Below are 16,238 nucleotides of genomic sequence, written 5' to 3'. Positions count from 1 at the left end.
AAAAATAAACATTTTGTCATATGGTCTGATATAACATGGCTGTCAGCCAATCAGCATTCAGGGCTTGAACCACCCAGTTTGATGTGAATTGACACCTCACACATATATAGTAGTAGCATAACCTACTGTACAGTAGCCAGACCTAACTGAAGAGGTAATGGCTAAAAAGGTTATGCTAAATATTGCAAATATGCATCACCCCCAAGAGCTTGATTTTATGTACACTCTTCGAATGCAATATTCCTAAATTACAGAGACAACACACAACTACCACTGGTAGGCCTATAATATTACTTCATACAGCTTAGTTAGGTTCCATGATGACTTAAATATAAGCTGATTGAGAAATGCAGCTTACAATGTTCAGAAAATACAGAATTTCAGCAAAACCTTTAAACTGAGAAGCACATGTACTTTCTCAATCTGTGATGAGTGGAGCATGTGTCTCATCCTGTAAATTATTGAAAGGGGAAAAATAATAGGTTTACCTGTGTAGTACCTCAGATGTTAAAACAATGCATTATGCATGACGAGGAGTAGCATTTGACAGCGTACAATGGCAGTAAACGTTGTGAACGCAACAGAAGTACTGGTCTTAGGCTAGTCTACTTTATATTTTGGGCACGAGGTTACTATAGATCAAACATGCTGATATGTTGAGTATATGGCCAAACGTATTTTAAATGGTCACATTTTTCCCCATGCCCCTGAACTGGCGGAATAAAACGGCGTCTTACAGACCGTTACTCCAGAGAGCGCTATATGCGCTCGGACTGGCTGCAGTGTTTCAGGACCCTCACCATTGAACAGCTCCTTCCAATCAGACAAGCCCGCTTCAGCGCGTGAAGGTGCACGTCACACTATGGCAGGGGTAGATTTAGAAGAAGAAATCCATCGGCAGCCACTTTGGCACGTTGCAATAAAGGCATATCCTACATTCAATTATGTATTACAAAATGGACAATATTTTGTTGATCTATGTATATCTGACTGTCTGATAATAGCCTACATTTACGCCGATGCATGCTAACAGCAGTCATTGAGCCATTGATAGGCAACATGCAGTTGCTAAGTGGTTGAGAGATGAGCGTTTTCATTATGCAGAGATAGCCTTCATTTTGAAGTCTGTCACGTGGAGTTACTTCGTTAACAAAATAGGCTACAGTAAATATGTATAATTCATTGAAACACAAAATAATATCTAGGCCTATGTGAATAAAAAAAATGTACCGACCCATTTGTCCTATGCGCAGAGTTTTTGGCGTTATAATAATATGTCATTTAGCAGACACTTTTATCCAAAGCGACTTACAGTCATGTGTGCATACATTTATTTTGTGTATGGGTGGTCCCGGGGATCGATCTATCATCTATGCTATGATCTTGCCCATGCCATGCCATATGCCTGTAATTGCAAGGCCTGCTTAGAATAAAATCGTTATTCCATGAAAATGTCCCAACAACTGGTGTAGCCTATTATTAAGAGTAGTTAATCAAATAGGCTACGTTATAATGGTGCACCCCCTGTCAGGCCGGCAGGTACGCACATAAAGATAACCTTTCCAAGAGGCATTCCGTGTAGGCCGGACGCGAATAATGTACGTACATGTCTCCAGAAAATTTACATACATATCATCCAGGCCACTCTATAGCCTATTCTAAATATGGAAGCTGCACCCGTAAAAATAATTCATCCTATATGAATTGTAAATCAGTAAGCAGTCTCACAATTTCAGAGAGGCTGCGCCCATGCAAGACATGGCACCTGCTATTCTATGGTGAACATAATGAATGAAAATATATGAAACTCACCTAATATAATCCAGATAGATCCAGAGATCAGAACGAAGGCAAGCATTCCTTTCTCATTGAGTCTGCTTTCGCAGCACACAGCCCGGTGCAAGAGCCTACAACTGCAGCATCGACTGCAGTACTAGCCGGCAATCTGGGAGATTATGAGAACCACCGAGTAATACTACACTACTGCGAGCCAGTCAATGCAGTTTGCAACGTCCAACCGGTTACAGTAGGCTATTTGCCTTGGATAACATAAATAGTGCACACGAGAAGATATGAAAAATGCCTCCTCAAATATGAACGAATACAATTCCTCCTGGACTATATATTGTATTTAACCTCTAGGTAGTCTATACACTGCCGTTCGCAACGGCCTACCCACTGAAATTAAAGGTTTTAGCCTGCGTTAGAGGGGAGATGCGCGGGTAGCAAGGTTATGCAGAGATAATTGTAGAGGTGACGTGCACTATATCCGTAGGCTATTATAGTGGCTCAATTTCTTATTCTTTCCTTTTTATTCATTACACGAATACATTTATATTACCAACATGCAAGGCAGCATAGGTGCTGTGTATAAATGTGTTAACAGACCAAATTGATGTTTGATTTTTGTACATGATTAGGCTATTCGATTTAGATAACGTTCATAATGATGTCTGACAATAGTTCTGTGTGGTCTCTGTCCTGTAAAAGCTGTAGCCTACATATATGCATTTTATTATCGGGGAGGTATATCGCCTAGGCTACAGTAGGCTATGCAAGTTATAGCGGGCTCTAGAGTTGGGTTTACTAGGTACGTTTCAGTAAGTCTGCATGGGGAATATATTTGGGTCCTGCTGATTCACATTTCCGGGAGAGGGAGATGGGTTGGAGATACACTTGTCACGTGACACGACACTATCCCCTGAATTAATATCACCTTGAAAATTCACCCTCCACAGCAAAGGGAGCGCCCATCCCTGCTGCTGTAACCTCATCCCCAGGTTATTGCGCACAGCCAGGGCTGGTCCTGGGCATAAGCGACATAAGCGGTCGCCTAGGGCCCCGGACCCCCTAACTCAGCCAGGTCTCAACTTACTGTTGAGCGCTAGAATAGTAGAATACACGAGGTGCAATTTCAAAATGTGGTTGTGCATCAGCAGTTTTTATTAGGCTTGGGTGGGGGACTCAGGTGCAGAGACGGACACGCGGACAACGAGGGTGAATTATGATGTAGTTTATTCAGCGTGTAATGGTAGAGAGAGGCAGTACGGGGTGGAGTAGCTTCAGGCCGGGGTAGGAGCTGAGTAGGGTGGAGAGCCAGTAGTCCTGAGGGCTGGATGACGAGGATATCAGACAACAGAGCAGGTTGCGGCGTGGGAATGGCAGGCAGGCAGGCAGCAGGAACAGACGAGATCACAGGTAGTGTAGGAACGAACTGGCGCTGGAGAGGTGTCCAGCCCGGGTAGATAACTGCTGGTTGATTGTTGACAATTAGCTGCAGCTGGGTGTAATTGATCTTGTGAGAGAATGGCCACGCCCCCTGACCTAGATCCTCTGGACTGCACAGCAGGGGGAGACAGACACAAACAACACACACAGGGAAAAAGGGAAAGGAAAACCAACAGGAACAGGACCAACAGTGCCGGACCGTAACAGTACCCCCCCCTCAACGGGCGCCACCCGGCGACCCACCCGGCTTGTCAGGGTGGTCCCTATGGAAGTCAGCCACCAGCTGCGGATCCAGTATAAATCGTCGGGGAATCCAGGACCTCTCCTCGGGACCGTATCCCTCCCAGTCCACCAGGTACTGAAACCCTCTACCACGCCTCCGGACGTCCAGCAGTCTCCGCACCGTGTAGGCTGGATGGTCGTCCAATACTGCGGTGGCGGAGGGGATCCACAGGCGGACACAAAGGGCTGGAGGAGACCAGCTTCAGCTGGGACACGTGAAATGTAGGATGGACTCTCATGGCCTGGGGAAGCTTCAACCGAACAGCCGAAGGGTTGATGATGGAGTCGATCTCGAAAGGACCCAAATACCGGGCGACAGCTTACGGGAGTCAGTGCGCAGGGGGATGTTGCTGGAGGAGAGCCAGACTCGCTGACCAGGCTGGAACTGGGGAGCGACTACCCTGTGCCTGTCCGCCACCCTCTTGTTACGCTCTGCTGTCCGTAGAAGAGCCTCACGGGTGTCCACCCACACCTTGCGGCAGCGACGAAGGTTATCCTGAACTGACCGGGACGGCTAACTCCCTTTCCTGGGCCGGGAACAATGGCGGTTGGTACCCCAAAGCCGCCTCAAATGGTGAGAGGCCGGTGGCAGATGAGGTGAGGGAATTGTGGGCATATTCGACCCACGGGAGATGTTTGGCCCAGGTGGACGGGTTCTGGGATGTCACACAGCGTAGAGCAGCCTCCAGGTCCTGATTGGTCCTCTCAGTCTGGCCATTGGACTGGGGATGGAAACCTGATGAGAGACTGACAGTGGCACCCAGAGCCGAACAAAACTCCTTCCATACCCGAGAAATGAACTGTGGGCCTCTATCGGACACTATGTCCACAGGTATTCCATGGGGGACGGAATACATGTAGGACAAAGAGGTCGGCTGTCTCACTGGCAGATGGTAATTTTGGTAATGCAACAAAATGGGCAGATTTAGAGAATCTGTCCACGATGGTGAGTATGGTGTCATTACCCTCAGACATAGGAAGTCCAGTGACGAAGTCCAAGCCCACGTGAGACCAAGGACGACTCGGGACTGGGAGAGGCCGCAGCAGGCCCGAAGGAGCCCTGTGGGAAGCCTTATTTTGGGCACAGATGGAACAGGCCGCCACGTACTCCCGGACGTCAGCCTCGGCGGATGGCCACCAAAAGTGCCTCTTCAGTAGCGACAGTGTACGGTTCATACCAGGGTGGCAGGAGAAGCGTGAGGTGTGGATCCAGTTGAGCACTTGCGGCCGCACGGCTGCGGGAACATAGAGAAGGTCGGGGGGCCATCGGCCGGTCCAGGTTCCAACTCTTGTGCCGATCGGACGAGGGACTCGATTTCCCAGTGAACCGCCGCCACCAAACAGGAAGCGGGCAGAACAGATTCAGGATTGCTGGAGTCTTCATTGTCTGTAAACTGGCGAGAGAGAGCATCAGGCTTGACATTACGTGTGCCAGGACGATATGTTAAAATAAACTTGAACCTGCTGAAGAACAGAGCCCATCTGGCCTGACGGGAGTTCAGCCTCTTGGACGACTGGATGTAAGCCAGGTTCTTGTGGTCTGTCCAGACTATGAAGGGTTGCTCTGCTCCGTCTAGCCAGTGCCTCCACTCCTCCAACGCCAACTTGACAGCAAGCAACTCCCGGTTACCCACGTCGTAGTTCTTCTCAGCAGGGGTCAATCTCCTGGAGAAGAAGGCCACAGGATGGAGCTTCTGGTCCGTGGGGAACGTTGTGACAGGACAGCCCCCACCCCCGAATCAGAGGCGTCCACTTCCACAATAAACTGCAAACTAGTGTCTGGATGAATAAGAACAGGTGAGGTGGTGAACAGTTCCTTCAATGTACTCACGGCTGACTCGGCCTCAGGCGTCCACAGGAATGGCACCTTAGGGGGAGGTGAGCTTGGTCAGGGGGGCAACCACTCGGCTGAAACCCCTGATGAAGCGGCGGTAGAAGTTGGCGAAGCCCAGGAAGCGTTGTAGCTGCTTCCGAGACGTGGGTGTGGGCCACTCCACAACCGCTCTGATCTTGTCAGGGTCTGGTGACACTTGTCCCCGCTCGATAATAAAGCCCAAAAAGGGGACGGACTGCCGGTGGAACTCACATTTTCTGCTTTCACATACAGTTTGTTTTCCATGAGGCGTTGGAGAACCAGACGGACGTGGGAGACGTGTTCATCCTGTGACTTAGAGAATATTAGAATGTCATCCAAATAGACAAACACAAAACGGTGTAGAAAATCCCTCAACACATCGTTAACCATGGCCTGAAACACTGCTGGGGCGTTAGTGAGACCGAATGGCATGACTAGGTATTCAAAGTGTCCGAGAGGGGTATTGAACCCAGTTTTCCATTCATCTCCCCGCCTGATCCTAACGAGGTGGTAAGCGTTACGTAGGTCGAGTTTGGTAAACACAGTGGCACCATGAAGGGGGTTCAAATGCTGAGTTGATGAGAGGCAGGGGGTATGTATTTCTGACTGTGATGTTATTTAGTCCTCTGTAGTCAATGCAGGGGCGTAATGTTTTGTCCTTCTTCTCAACAAAAAGAACCCAGCTCCAACAGCGGAAGATGAGGGACGAATGATGCCAGAGGTTAGGGAGTCGCCTATGTAGGTTTCCATAGCTTCTCTCTCAGGACGGGACAGATTGAAAAGCCGACTGGACGGCAAAGGGGCTCCAGGCAGTAACTCAATAGCGCAATCGTATGGCCTATGAGGTGGTAATGAAAGTGCCTTGGACTTACTGAATACCTCGGCCAGGTCCAGGTACTCCTCAGGGACTGAAGAGAGGTCTGGGGGTTTTGACAGGGGAAGCAGGGGAGCCGACCGAGGGCGGAATAGCCGACCCAAGGCAAACAGAATGGCAGTGAGTGCTCCAACTGTGTATCTTGTGGTTTTGCCAGTCAATATGGGGGTTGTGAAGGCTAAGCCAAGGGAAACCGAGGATAAGGGGGAGGCCGAGGAGGAGACTACTTTAAACTGGATGGTTTCTTTGTGATTGCCGGACAGCATGAGAGAAACGGGGACAGTTTGGTGGGTGATGTTGGCAAACTGATGGCCGTCAATAGCGGTTACTGTTATAGGCTTAGGCAGGGGCTTAACAGGGATCTCAGCCTGAGTGACCAGGTTGACGTCAAGGAAACTATCCTCAGCACCAGAGTCGATTAGAGCAGCTAGTGGGAGAGATAGATTCCTGAACTGGACTGTAGCTGGGATAACTAGACGGGGTGCTGTGGGCATTGAGTCAGGTGTAGCACTGCAAGTACGCCCACTTTTACCTGCGAGCTTGGTCTTTTGGGCGAACCGGACAGTTAACCAGGAAATGAGTGCGGTCCCCACAGTACATGCACTCACCAGCCCGCATGCGCCGTTCCTTTTCGGCAGGGGACAGGCGAGCACGGCCCAGCTGCATGGGCTCGTCTAGTTCCGTGGAGGGATCCGCTGAGGTGTGTGGGCGGTGTCCGAGTGGTGGTGTAGCTCGGGCTGCCAGCGAGGGGGCCCCGCCTGTGGTGTGGACCCGACCGCCCCTCTCCTGTCTCCTCTCCCGTAGCCTGTTGTCTATTCGTGTAGCAAGGGAAACGAGAACATGAAGGTTAGCAGGCTCATCACGAACAGCTAGTTCATTCTTAATCGGGTCACTTAGACCGTTAACAAACGCTCCCCTGAAGAGCTTCGTCATTCCACTTGGAATCGGCTGCCAAGGTCCAAAAGTCAATGGCGTATTCAGCCACGCTACCCGTGCCCTGTCGTAGCTTCAATAGTCTCTTTGTGGCGGTCCCGGCATGGTCCGGGTGATCAAACACAACTTTCAATTGAGAGGAAAAATCGTCAACGACAGGCTGGCAATCTGCTGAGTAGAACAAGCCGCTTCTGCCCAAATCAAAGCTTTGCCCTCATTAACCCCAGTGCGTAATGTACCTTTGAGGATTCCGTGGAGAAAGACAGGGGGCTTCTGTTGGAACACCAAGCGGCACTGAAGCAGGAAACCACGGCATTTGTTCAGGTCCCCGGTGAAAGGTTCGGGTGAGGTTGTAGGGGGTTCCCGAAGGGCAGGAGCGAAGCCGAACCTGGAGCCACTGTAGGAGGAACAGGCGGAGGAGAAACAGAGGGAGGAAGGGTAGTGAGTGTTACCAGGTTAGCTACCTGAGAGGAGAGATGAGATACTTGATCCAACAACTGCTGGTTGTTATCCAATAGAGTCCGGATGAGTTGGTCGTGTTGTCCCAATAGCATTCCCTGTGAATGGAGGGCGCGTTGTATGCCATCACCCGTTGTTTCATGTGGCATCTCTGCTGAGTCCATGTTTGGCCAGTTCGTTCTATTAGGCTTGGGTGGGGGACTCAGGTGCAGAGACGGACACGCGGACAACGAGGGTGAATTATGATGTAGTTTATTCAGCGTGTAATGGTAGAGAGAGGCAGTACGGGGTGGAGTAGCTTCAGGCCGGGGTAGGAGCTGAGTAGGGTGGAGAGCCAGTAGTCCTGAGGGCTGGATGACGAGGATATCAGACAACAGAGCAGGTTGCGGCGTGGGAATGGCAGGCAGGCAGGCAGCAGGAACAGACGAGATCACAGGTAGTGTAGGAACGAACTGGCGCTGGAGAGGTGTCCAGCCCGGGTAGATAACTGCTGGTTGATTGTTGACAATTAGCTGCAGCTGGGTGTAATTGATCTTGTGAGAGAATGGCCACGCCCCCTGACCTAGATCCTCTGGACTGCACAGCAGGGGGAGACAGACACAAACAACACACACAGGGAAAAAGGGAAAGGAAAACCAACAGGAACAGGACCAACAGTGCCGGACCGTAACAGTTTTCCTCTTGCTATGTCAGTCAAACTACAATTTTTTCTCTCTGCAAAACGAGCATCATGGCATGAAATTAGTTATACAATTTGAACATTTTCTCTCCAACCAATGGCAAAATGCCTTGAATTGCAGAAAACTTGCTTTAAAACGTCAACATTTTGTCTACACCCCATATATTCTTCAAATAGCCACCATTTGCTTTGATGACAGCTTTGCACACTCTTGGCATTCTCTCAACCAGCTTCATGGGGTAGTCCCCTGGAAAGCATTTCAATTAACAGGTGTGCCTTCTTAAAAGTTAATTTGTGGACTTTCTTTCCTTCTTAATGCGTTTGAGCCAATAAGTTGTGTTGTGACAAGGTGTGTGTGTGTGTGTGTGTGGGGGGTATGTTATGCAACTGCTTAATTTGGACACAATTTTGAGTAGGCCTAGCCTACACATGTACCCATTGTATTTTTGAGGGGGGACACATTTTAAGCAGCCTAAGACACTTTTTGGAGGAAGTCTCCTGAGGAAGCCAGGGAGGGAGCCATGGAAGGGAGGAATAATTGCCTTTTGTTGTATCAAGTGGGTCATAGTCAGGACCTCCCATCTGTCACTTACTGTCGTGCCACCAGCCACATCCTTCTCCTCCTCCCGCCGCAGAAAATACAAACATGGCCACATTCAATATGTTAAACAAAGGCAGGCATCCAGATCACACATGTGAATGGATACTGTTTACATCCCAAATGGCACCCGATTCCCTTTATAGTGCACACTTTTGATCAAATGTCCATAGGGCTCTGGTATAAAGTTGTGCACAATATAAGGAATTTGGGATGCACACACTAACTGAGGGGGGAATCAAGGAAGGCCATGCAAGAGTTGCTTACCGAGCAATTACCTGACGGACAAGAGGGATTTCATTGCATGATTGCAATGTCCCTAGATGCAGAAAGAGACGTTTGAGTACACAACACACACACATGGATATACGTGTTAACAGAGTGAAACTTATACTGCACAGGGACAGCATGCCTCTTTCCCCCAGCTGCTTGTTCTATCCATGTGATTTGAAAGCTCCACACATAAAACATCCTCCCACACACTAACCCCTCCTCCTCCTCCCCTATCTTCCATGCCATAAAGAATGTCAGGTTATCTATATAATCTTGAGGCCCTCTTATCTTACTGCTCAGTGTTAAGGCATGGCATGGAGGCTACCTTTTCCTCAGCAGTTTAACATTCAGACAATTATATTATATATTTTGATTTACTTTTTTTATTTAACCTTTATTTAACTAGGCAAGTCAGTTAAGAACAAATTCTTATTTACAATGACGGCCTACCAAAAGGCAAAAGGCCTCCTGCGGGGACGGGGGATTAAAAATAAAACTATAGGACAAAACACACATCACGACAAGAGAGACACCACAACACTACATAAAGAGAGACCTAAGACAACAACATAGCATGGCAGCAACACATGACAACACAGCATGGTAGCAACACCACATCATAACAACATGGTAGCAACACAACATGGCACCAGCACAAAACATGGTACAAACCTTATTGGGCACAGACAACAGCACAAAGGCAAGAAGGTAGAGACAACAATACATCACGCGAAGCAGCCACAACTGTCAGTAAGAGTGTCCATGACTGAGTCTTTGAATGAAGAGATGGAGATGAAACTGTCCAGTTTTAGTGTTTGTTGCAGCTCGTTCCAGTCGCTAGCAGCAGTGAACTGAAAAGAGGAGCGACCCAGGGACGTGTGTACTTTGAGGACCTTTAACAGAATGTGACTGGCAGAATGGGTGTTGTATGTGGAGGATGAGGGCTGCAGTAGGTATCTCAGATAGGTTGGAGTGAGTCCTAAGACTCAGATAGGTTGGAGTGAGTCCTAAGAGGGTTTTATAAATAAGCATCAACCTGTGGGTCTTGCGACGGGTATACAGAGATTACCAGTTTACAGAGGAGTATAGAGTGCAGTGATGTGTCCTATAAGGAGCATTGGTGGCAAATCTGATGGCCGAATGGTAAAGAACATCTAGCCGCTCGAGAGCACCCTTACCTGCCGATCTATAAATTATGTCTCCGTAATCTAGCATGGGTAGGATGGTCATCTGAATCAGGCTTAGTTTGGCAGATGGGGTGAAAGAGGAGCGATTACGATAGAGGAAACCAAGTCTAGATTTAACTTTAGCCTGCAGCTTTGATACGTGCTGAGAGAAGGACAGTGTACCGTCTAGCCATACTCAAAAGTACTTGTATGAGGTGACTACCTCAAGCTCGAGGTAAACTAAGCAAAAAAAGAAACGTCCCTTTTTCAGGACCCTGTCTTTCAAAGATAATTCGTAAAAATCCAAATAATTTCACAGATCTTCATTGTAAAGGGTTTAAACACTGTTTCCCATGCTTGTTCAATGCACCATAAACAATTAATGAACATGCACCTGTGGAACGGTCATTAAGACACTAACATCTTACAGATGGTAGGCAATTAAGGTCACAGTTATGAAAACGTAGGACACTAAAGAGGCCTTTCTACTGACTCTGAAAAACACCAAAAGAAAGATGCCCAGGGTCCCTGCTCATCTGCGTGAAAGTGCTTTAGGCATGCTGCAAGGAGGCATGAGGACTGCAGATGTGGCCAGGGCAATAAATTGCAATGTCCGTACTGTGAGACGCCTAAGACAGCACTACAGGGAGACAGGACGGATAGCTGATCGTCCTCGCAGTGGCAGACCACGTGTAACAACACCTGCACAGGATTGGTATATCCGAACATCACACCTGCGGGACAGGTACAGGATGGCAACAACAACTGCCCGAGTTACACCAGGAACGCACAATCCCTCCATCAGTGCTCAGACTGTCCGCAATAGGCTGAGAGAGGCTGGACTGAGGGCTTGTAGGCCTATTGTAAGACAGGTCCTCACCAGACATCACCGGCAACAATGTTGCCTATGGGCATAAACCCACCATCGCTGGACCAGACAGGACTGGCAAAAAGTGCTCTTCACTGACGAGTCGCGGTTTTGTCTCACCAGGGTGATGGTCGGATTCGCGTTTTTCGTCGAAGGAATGAGCGTTACACCAAGGCCTGTACTCTGGAGCGGGATTGATTTGGAGGTGGAGGTTCTGTCATGGTCTGGGGCGGTGTGTCACAGCATCATCGGACTGAGCTTGTTGTCATTGTCGGCAATCTCAACGCTGTGCGTTACAGGGAAAACATCCTCCTCCCTCATGTGGTACCCTTCCTGCAGGCTCATCCTGACATGACCCTCCAGCATGACAATGCCACCAGCCATACTGCTCGTTCTGTGCGTGATTTCCTGCAAGACAGGAATGTCAGTGTTCTGCCATGGCCAGCGAAGAGATCTCAATCCCATTGAGCATGTCTGGGACCTGTTGGATCGGAGGGTGAGGGCTAGGGCCATTCCCCCCAGAAATGTCAGAGAACTTGCAGGTGCCTTGGTGGAAGAGTGGGGTAACATCTCACAGCAAGAACTGGCAAATCTGGTGCAGTCCATGAGGAGGAGATGCACTGCAGTACTTAATGCAGCTGGTGGCAACACCAGATACTGACTTTTACTTTTGATTTTGACCCCCCCTTTGTTCAGGGACACATTATTCCATTTCTGTTAGTCACATGTCTGTGGAACTTGTTCAGTTTATGTCTCAGTTGTTGAATCTTGTTATGTTCATACAAATATTTACACATGTTAAGTTTGCTGAAAATAAACGCAGTTGACAGTGAGAGGACATTTCTTTTTTTGCTGAGTTAGTAATCACACCAGTGGGGAGAGGGGCATTCTTCTTACCAAACCACATTACCTTTGTTTTGGAGGTGTTCAGAACAAGGTTAAGGGCAGAGAAAGCTTGTTGGACACTAAGAAAGTTTTGTTGTAGAGTGTTTAACACAAAATCCGGGGAGGGGCCAGCTGAGTATAAGACTGTATCATCTGCATATAAAGGGATGAGAGAGCTTCCTACTGCCTGAGCTATGTTGTTGATGTAAATTGAGAAGAGCGTGGGGCCTAGGATCGAGCCTTGGGGTACTCCCTTGGTGACAGGCAGTGGCTGAGACAGCAGATATTCTGACTTTATATACTGCACTCTTTGAGAGAGGTAGTTAGCAAACCAGGCCAAAGACCCCTCAGAGACACCAATACTCCACAAGAGTGGAATTGTCTACCGTATCAAAAGCTTTGGCGAAGTCAATAAAAAATAGCAGCACAACATTGCTTAGAATCAAGGGCAATGGTGACATCATTTAGGACCTTTAAGGTTGCAGTGACACATCCATAACCTGAGCGGAAACCAGATTGCATACCAGAGAGCAAACTATAGACATCAAGATAGCCAGTCAGTTGATCATTGACAAGTTTTTCCGACACTTTTGATAAACAGGGCAAAATAGAAATTGGCCTATAACAGTTAGGATCAGCTTGATCTCCCCCTTTAAATAAAGGACGCATCGTGGCTGCCTTCCAAGCAACGGAAACCTCCCCAGAGAGGAGAGACAGGTTAAAAAGGTCAGAGATAGGCTTGGCGATGATAGGGGCAGCAACCTTAAAGAAGAAAGGATCTAAACCATCTGACCCAGATGGTTTTTGGGGGTCAAGTTTAAGGAGCTCCTTTAGCACCTCAGACTCAGTGACTGCCTGCAGGGAGAAACTTTGTAGCGGGGCAGGGGAAAAAGAGGGAGGAGCATCGGGGCAAGTCGCATTAGAAGGGGTGGGAGATGAGGAAATGTTGGACGGGCAATGAGGCATGGCTGAGTCAAATAGGAATCCTGACTTAATGAAGTGGTGATTAAAGAGCTCAGCCATGTGCTCCTTGTCAGTAACAACCACATCATCTACATTCAAGGACATGGGCAGCTGTGAGGAGGAGGGTTTATTCTCCAGGTCTTTAACCATTTTCCAGAACTTCTTGGGGTTAGACCCACAGAGAGAGAACTGCTCCTTAAAGTAACTAACTTTGGCCTTCAGGATAGCCTGTGCACTTATTTATCATTTGCCTGAACGAGAGCCAGTCAGCCTGATTATGCGTATGCCGAGCCTTTTGCCAAATTCAATTCTTGAGGTGGAGTAACTCTGCCTGATCACGGTCGAACCAGGGGCTGAACCTGTTTTTAATTCTCATTTTCTTTATGGGGGAGTGTTTGTTAACAATACCACTGAAAATATCAAAAAAGAAGGTCCAAGCGTCTTCGACAGAGGGGATCAAGCTGATTCTATACCAATTTACAGAGGCCATGTCATGAAGGAAGGCTTGCTCATTAAAGATTTTTAGCAAGCGTCTATGACAAATCAGAACAGGTCGTTTCACTGAGCAGCCATTACGAACACAGGCTGTAAAACAATGATCACTAAGGTCATTACAGAAAACACCAGACTGATACCTATCAGGATTATTTGGATAACATCAAGGAGAGTAGCCTTTTCTGGGTATTTGGAGTCATACCTTGTGGGATTGGTAATAATCTGAGAAAGATTTAGGGAGTCCCATTGCTTTAGGACTTGGTCAGGTGGTTTAAGCATGTCCCAGTTTAGGTCACCTAGCAGGACAAATTCAGACTTAGTGTAAGCTTAGGGCATTTAGGGTACAGGCCGGTGCTGATGGTGGACGATAACACCCAGCAACAGTGAAACAAAGAGCTATTTGAAAATGTAATGCTTAAAACCAGCAAATCAAATTGTTTGGGGACTGACTTGGTGGAGACAACCGAGCACTGAAGGTGTTCCTTGGTAAAGATTGCCACTCCACCACCTTTGGAAGATCTGTCTTGCCGAAAAAGGTTATAACCAGAAAGGTTAACATCAGTGTTCAAAACACTCTTTCTTAACCACGTCTCAGTAATGACCAACACATCTGGATTGGAGCTGTGAACCCACACTTTCAATTGATATATTTTAGGTAATAAGCTTCTAGTGTTAACGTGCAGAAAACCTAGGCAATTACGAGAGCAAAAATCAGTGAAACATATCAGAGCACAAGTCAGAATTGGGGCTAGCAACAGTAGATGGGCCAGGGTGTACATGCACATTTCCAGATATCATCAGCAGTAATACAATCAGGTCACGGCAGAGGATAGGGACATTTATGACATTTGAATGTGCATCGGATGGCAACAAGATAATATTGTACAGCAATTTCATCAGGTAACATGAATACAAAGCCAGCAAGAGGTGGTTAGAATAGGATGGGAGGCCAAGAGTCTGTGTAACCAATAGAGAGTCAGAGTCCCGAGTGTGGGAATAAACATAGTCTGTCCCACGGTTGGGTAAACAAGCAAGTTCATAGTCAACAAAGCACGCAGGAGTCATGAGGCAAATAGCATAAAGGACAAGAAAAAAAATAAACGACTTGGGGCTAGCCATTGTAAGTTCAAAGAGTCACTTATAGACACGTATCTAATCTGTTCACACATTTAATTTGGGTTTTTGTTTTATAAAGACCCAGGGGCTTCAGTGTATTTTTTTCTTATAGATATTCTGTGACTGATTTAGAAGTCAATAGACATGCCGGTTGCTTCACAAGGCCTTTAAATTAATCAATCAAAAATGATATTAATGCGGGCCTCCCGAGTGGCGCAGCGGTCTGAGTCACTACAGATTCGGGTTCGATCCCGGGCTGTGTCGCAGCCGGCCGTGACCGGGAGACCAATGAGGCGACGCACAATTGGCCCTGCATCTTCCGGGTTAGGAACGATTTGAAGGAATGATGGATGGCGCTAAATACAGGGAAATTCTTGAGGGAAACCTGTTTCAGTCTTCCAGAGATTTGAGACTGGGACGGAGGTTCACCTTCCAGCAGGACAATGACCCAAAGCATACTGCTAAAGCAACACTTGAGTGGTTTAAGGGGTAACGTTTAAATGTATTGGAATGGCCTAGTCAAAGCCCAGACCTCAATCCAATTGAGAATCTGTGGTATGACTTAAAGATTGCTGTACACCAGCGGAACCCTTCCAACTTGAAGGAGCTGGAGCAGTTTTGCCTTGAAGAATGGTTATGCACACTCAAGTTTTCTGTTACTTTGTCTTATTTCTTGTTTGTTCCACCCCAAAAACAATTTTGCATCTTCAAAGTGGTAGGCATATTGTGTAAATCAAATTATACAAACCCCCCAAAAATGCATTTTAATTCCAGGTTGTAAGACAACAAAATAGGAAAAATGCCAAGGGGGGTGAATACTTTCGCAAGCCACTGTAACATGAATAGAATATTTGAAGCAGGTTGCTGTCTATATTTCCATTTCAGTCAGACAGATTTGTGGTGAGTTGCAATTTAAAGATCCAATCAAGCCGTTTTTATCTCAATATCAAATCATTTCTGGATAACAATTTAGCACCTTACTGTGATTGTTTTCAATTAAAATGGTCAAAAAGAAACAAAAATGACTTTTTAGCAAAGATAAATTCTCAAACAAGAACATTTATTGGACTGTCTGGGAGTGGTCTGAGTGGGAAGGGGAAAACTGAAAACTAGTTGTTATTGGCAGAGAGGTTTGGAACTATTTTTCTTATTGGTCTACTAACTAATTTACTGCCTGGTGATGTCACCAGACAGGCCAAAACTCCATCCCACCGAAACAGGCTGAAATTTCAGGCAGTCTTTTCAAAAACCTCTTACACTAAATGGGCATTATCATAATTTTCACAATTTCAAAGTATCATTCCAACCTCATAGTGTGGAAATATACACTGAACAAAAATATAAACACAATATGTAAAGTGTTGGTCACATGTTTCATGAGCTGAAATAAAAGATCCCAGAAATGTTCCATACACACAAAAAGCTTATTTCGCTAAGATTTTGTGCACAAATTTGTTTACAGCCCTGTTACTAAGCATTTCTCCTTTGCCAACATAATCCATCCACCTGACAGGTGTGGCATATCAAGAAGCTGATTATACAGCATGATTATCCTTCGCCTCTC

The 16,238-nt window shown here is 47.0% G+C and overlaps 1 protein-coding gene across 3 annotated transcripts in view; it reads right to left on the bottom strand.

The window, feature by feature from the left end:
- Positions 1-16,238, bottom strand: part of LOC121579228 (long-chain-fatty-acid--CoA ligase 6-like) — a 140,511-nt gene that overhangs the window by 47,618 nt on the left and 76,655 nt on the right. The window contains exon 1 of one of the 3 annotated variants that reach the window (XM_041893629.2): positions 1,813-2,230. The exons of 1 other annotated variant lie outside the window; for it this stretch is intronic. In XM_041893629.2, coding sequence (XP_041749563.2) covers positions 1,813-1,858 — 46 coding nt within the window. In that variant the 5' untranslated portion in view covers positions 1,859-2,230. Of the gene's footprint in view, positions 1-488; positions 721-1,812; positions 2,231-16,238 lie in introns of those variants that run through there. One more of the 3 variants, XM_041893631.2, reaches the window with a different exon arrangement.

Source organism: Coregonus clupeaformis, chromosome 13, assembly GCF_020615455.1.
Source record: "Coregonus clupeaformis isolate EN_2021a chromosome 13, ASM2061545v1, whole genome shotgun sequence".
Taxonomy (NCBI): Eukaryota; Metazoa; Chordata; class Actinopteri; order Salmoniformes; family Salmonidae; genus Coregonus; species Coregonus clupeaformis.
Note: the sequence above shows the minus strand (reverse complement) of the source record. Positions and strands in the feature narration are given on the sequence as shown.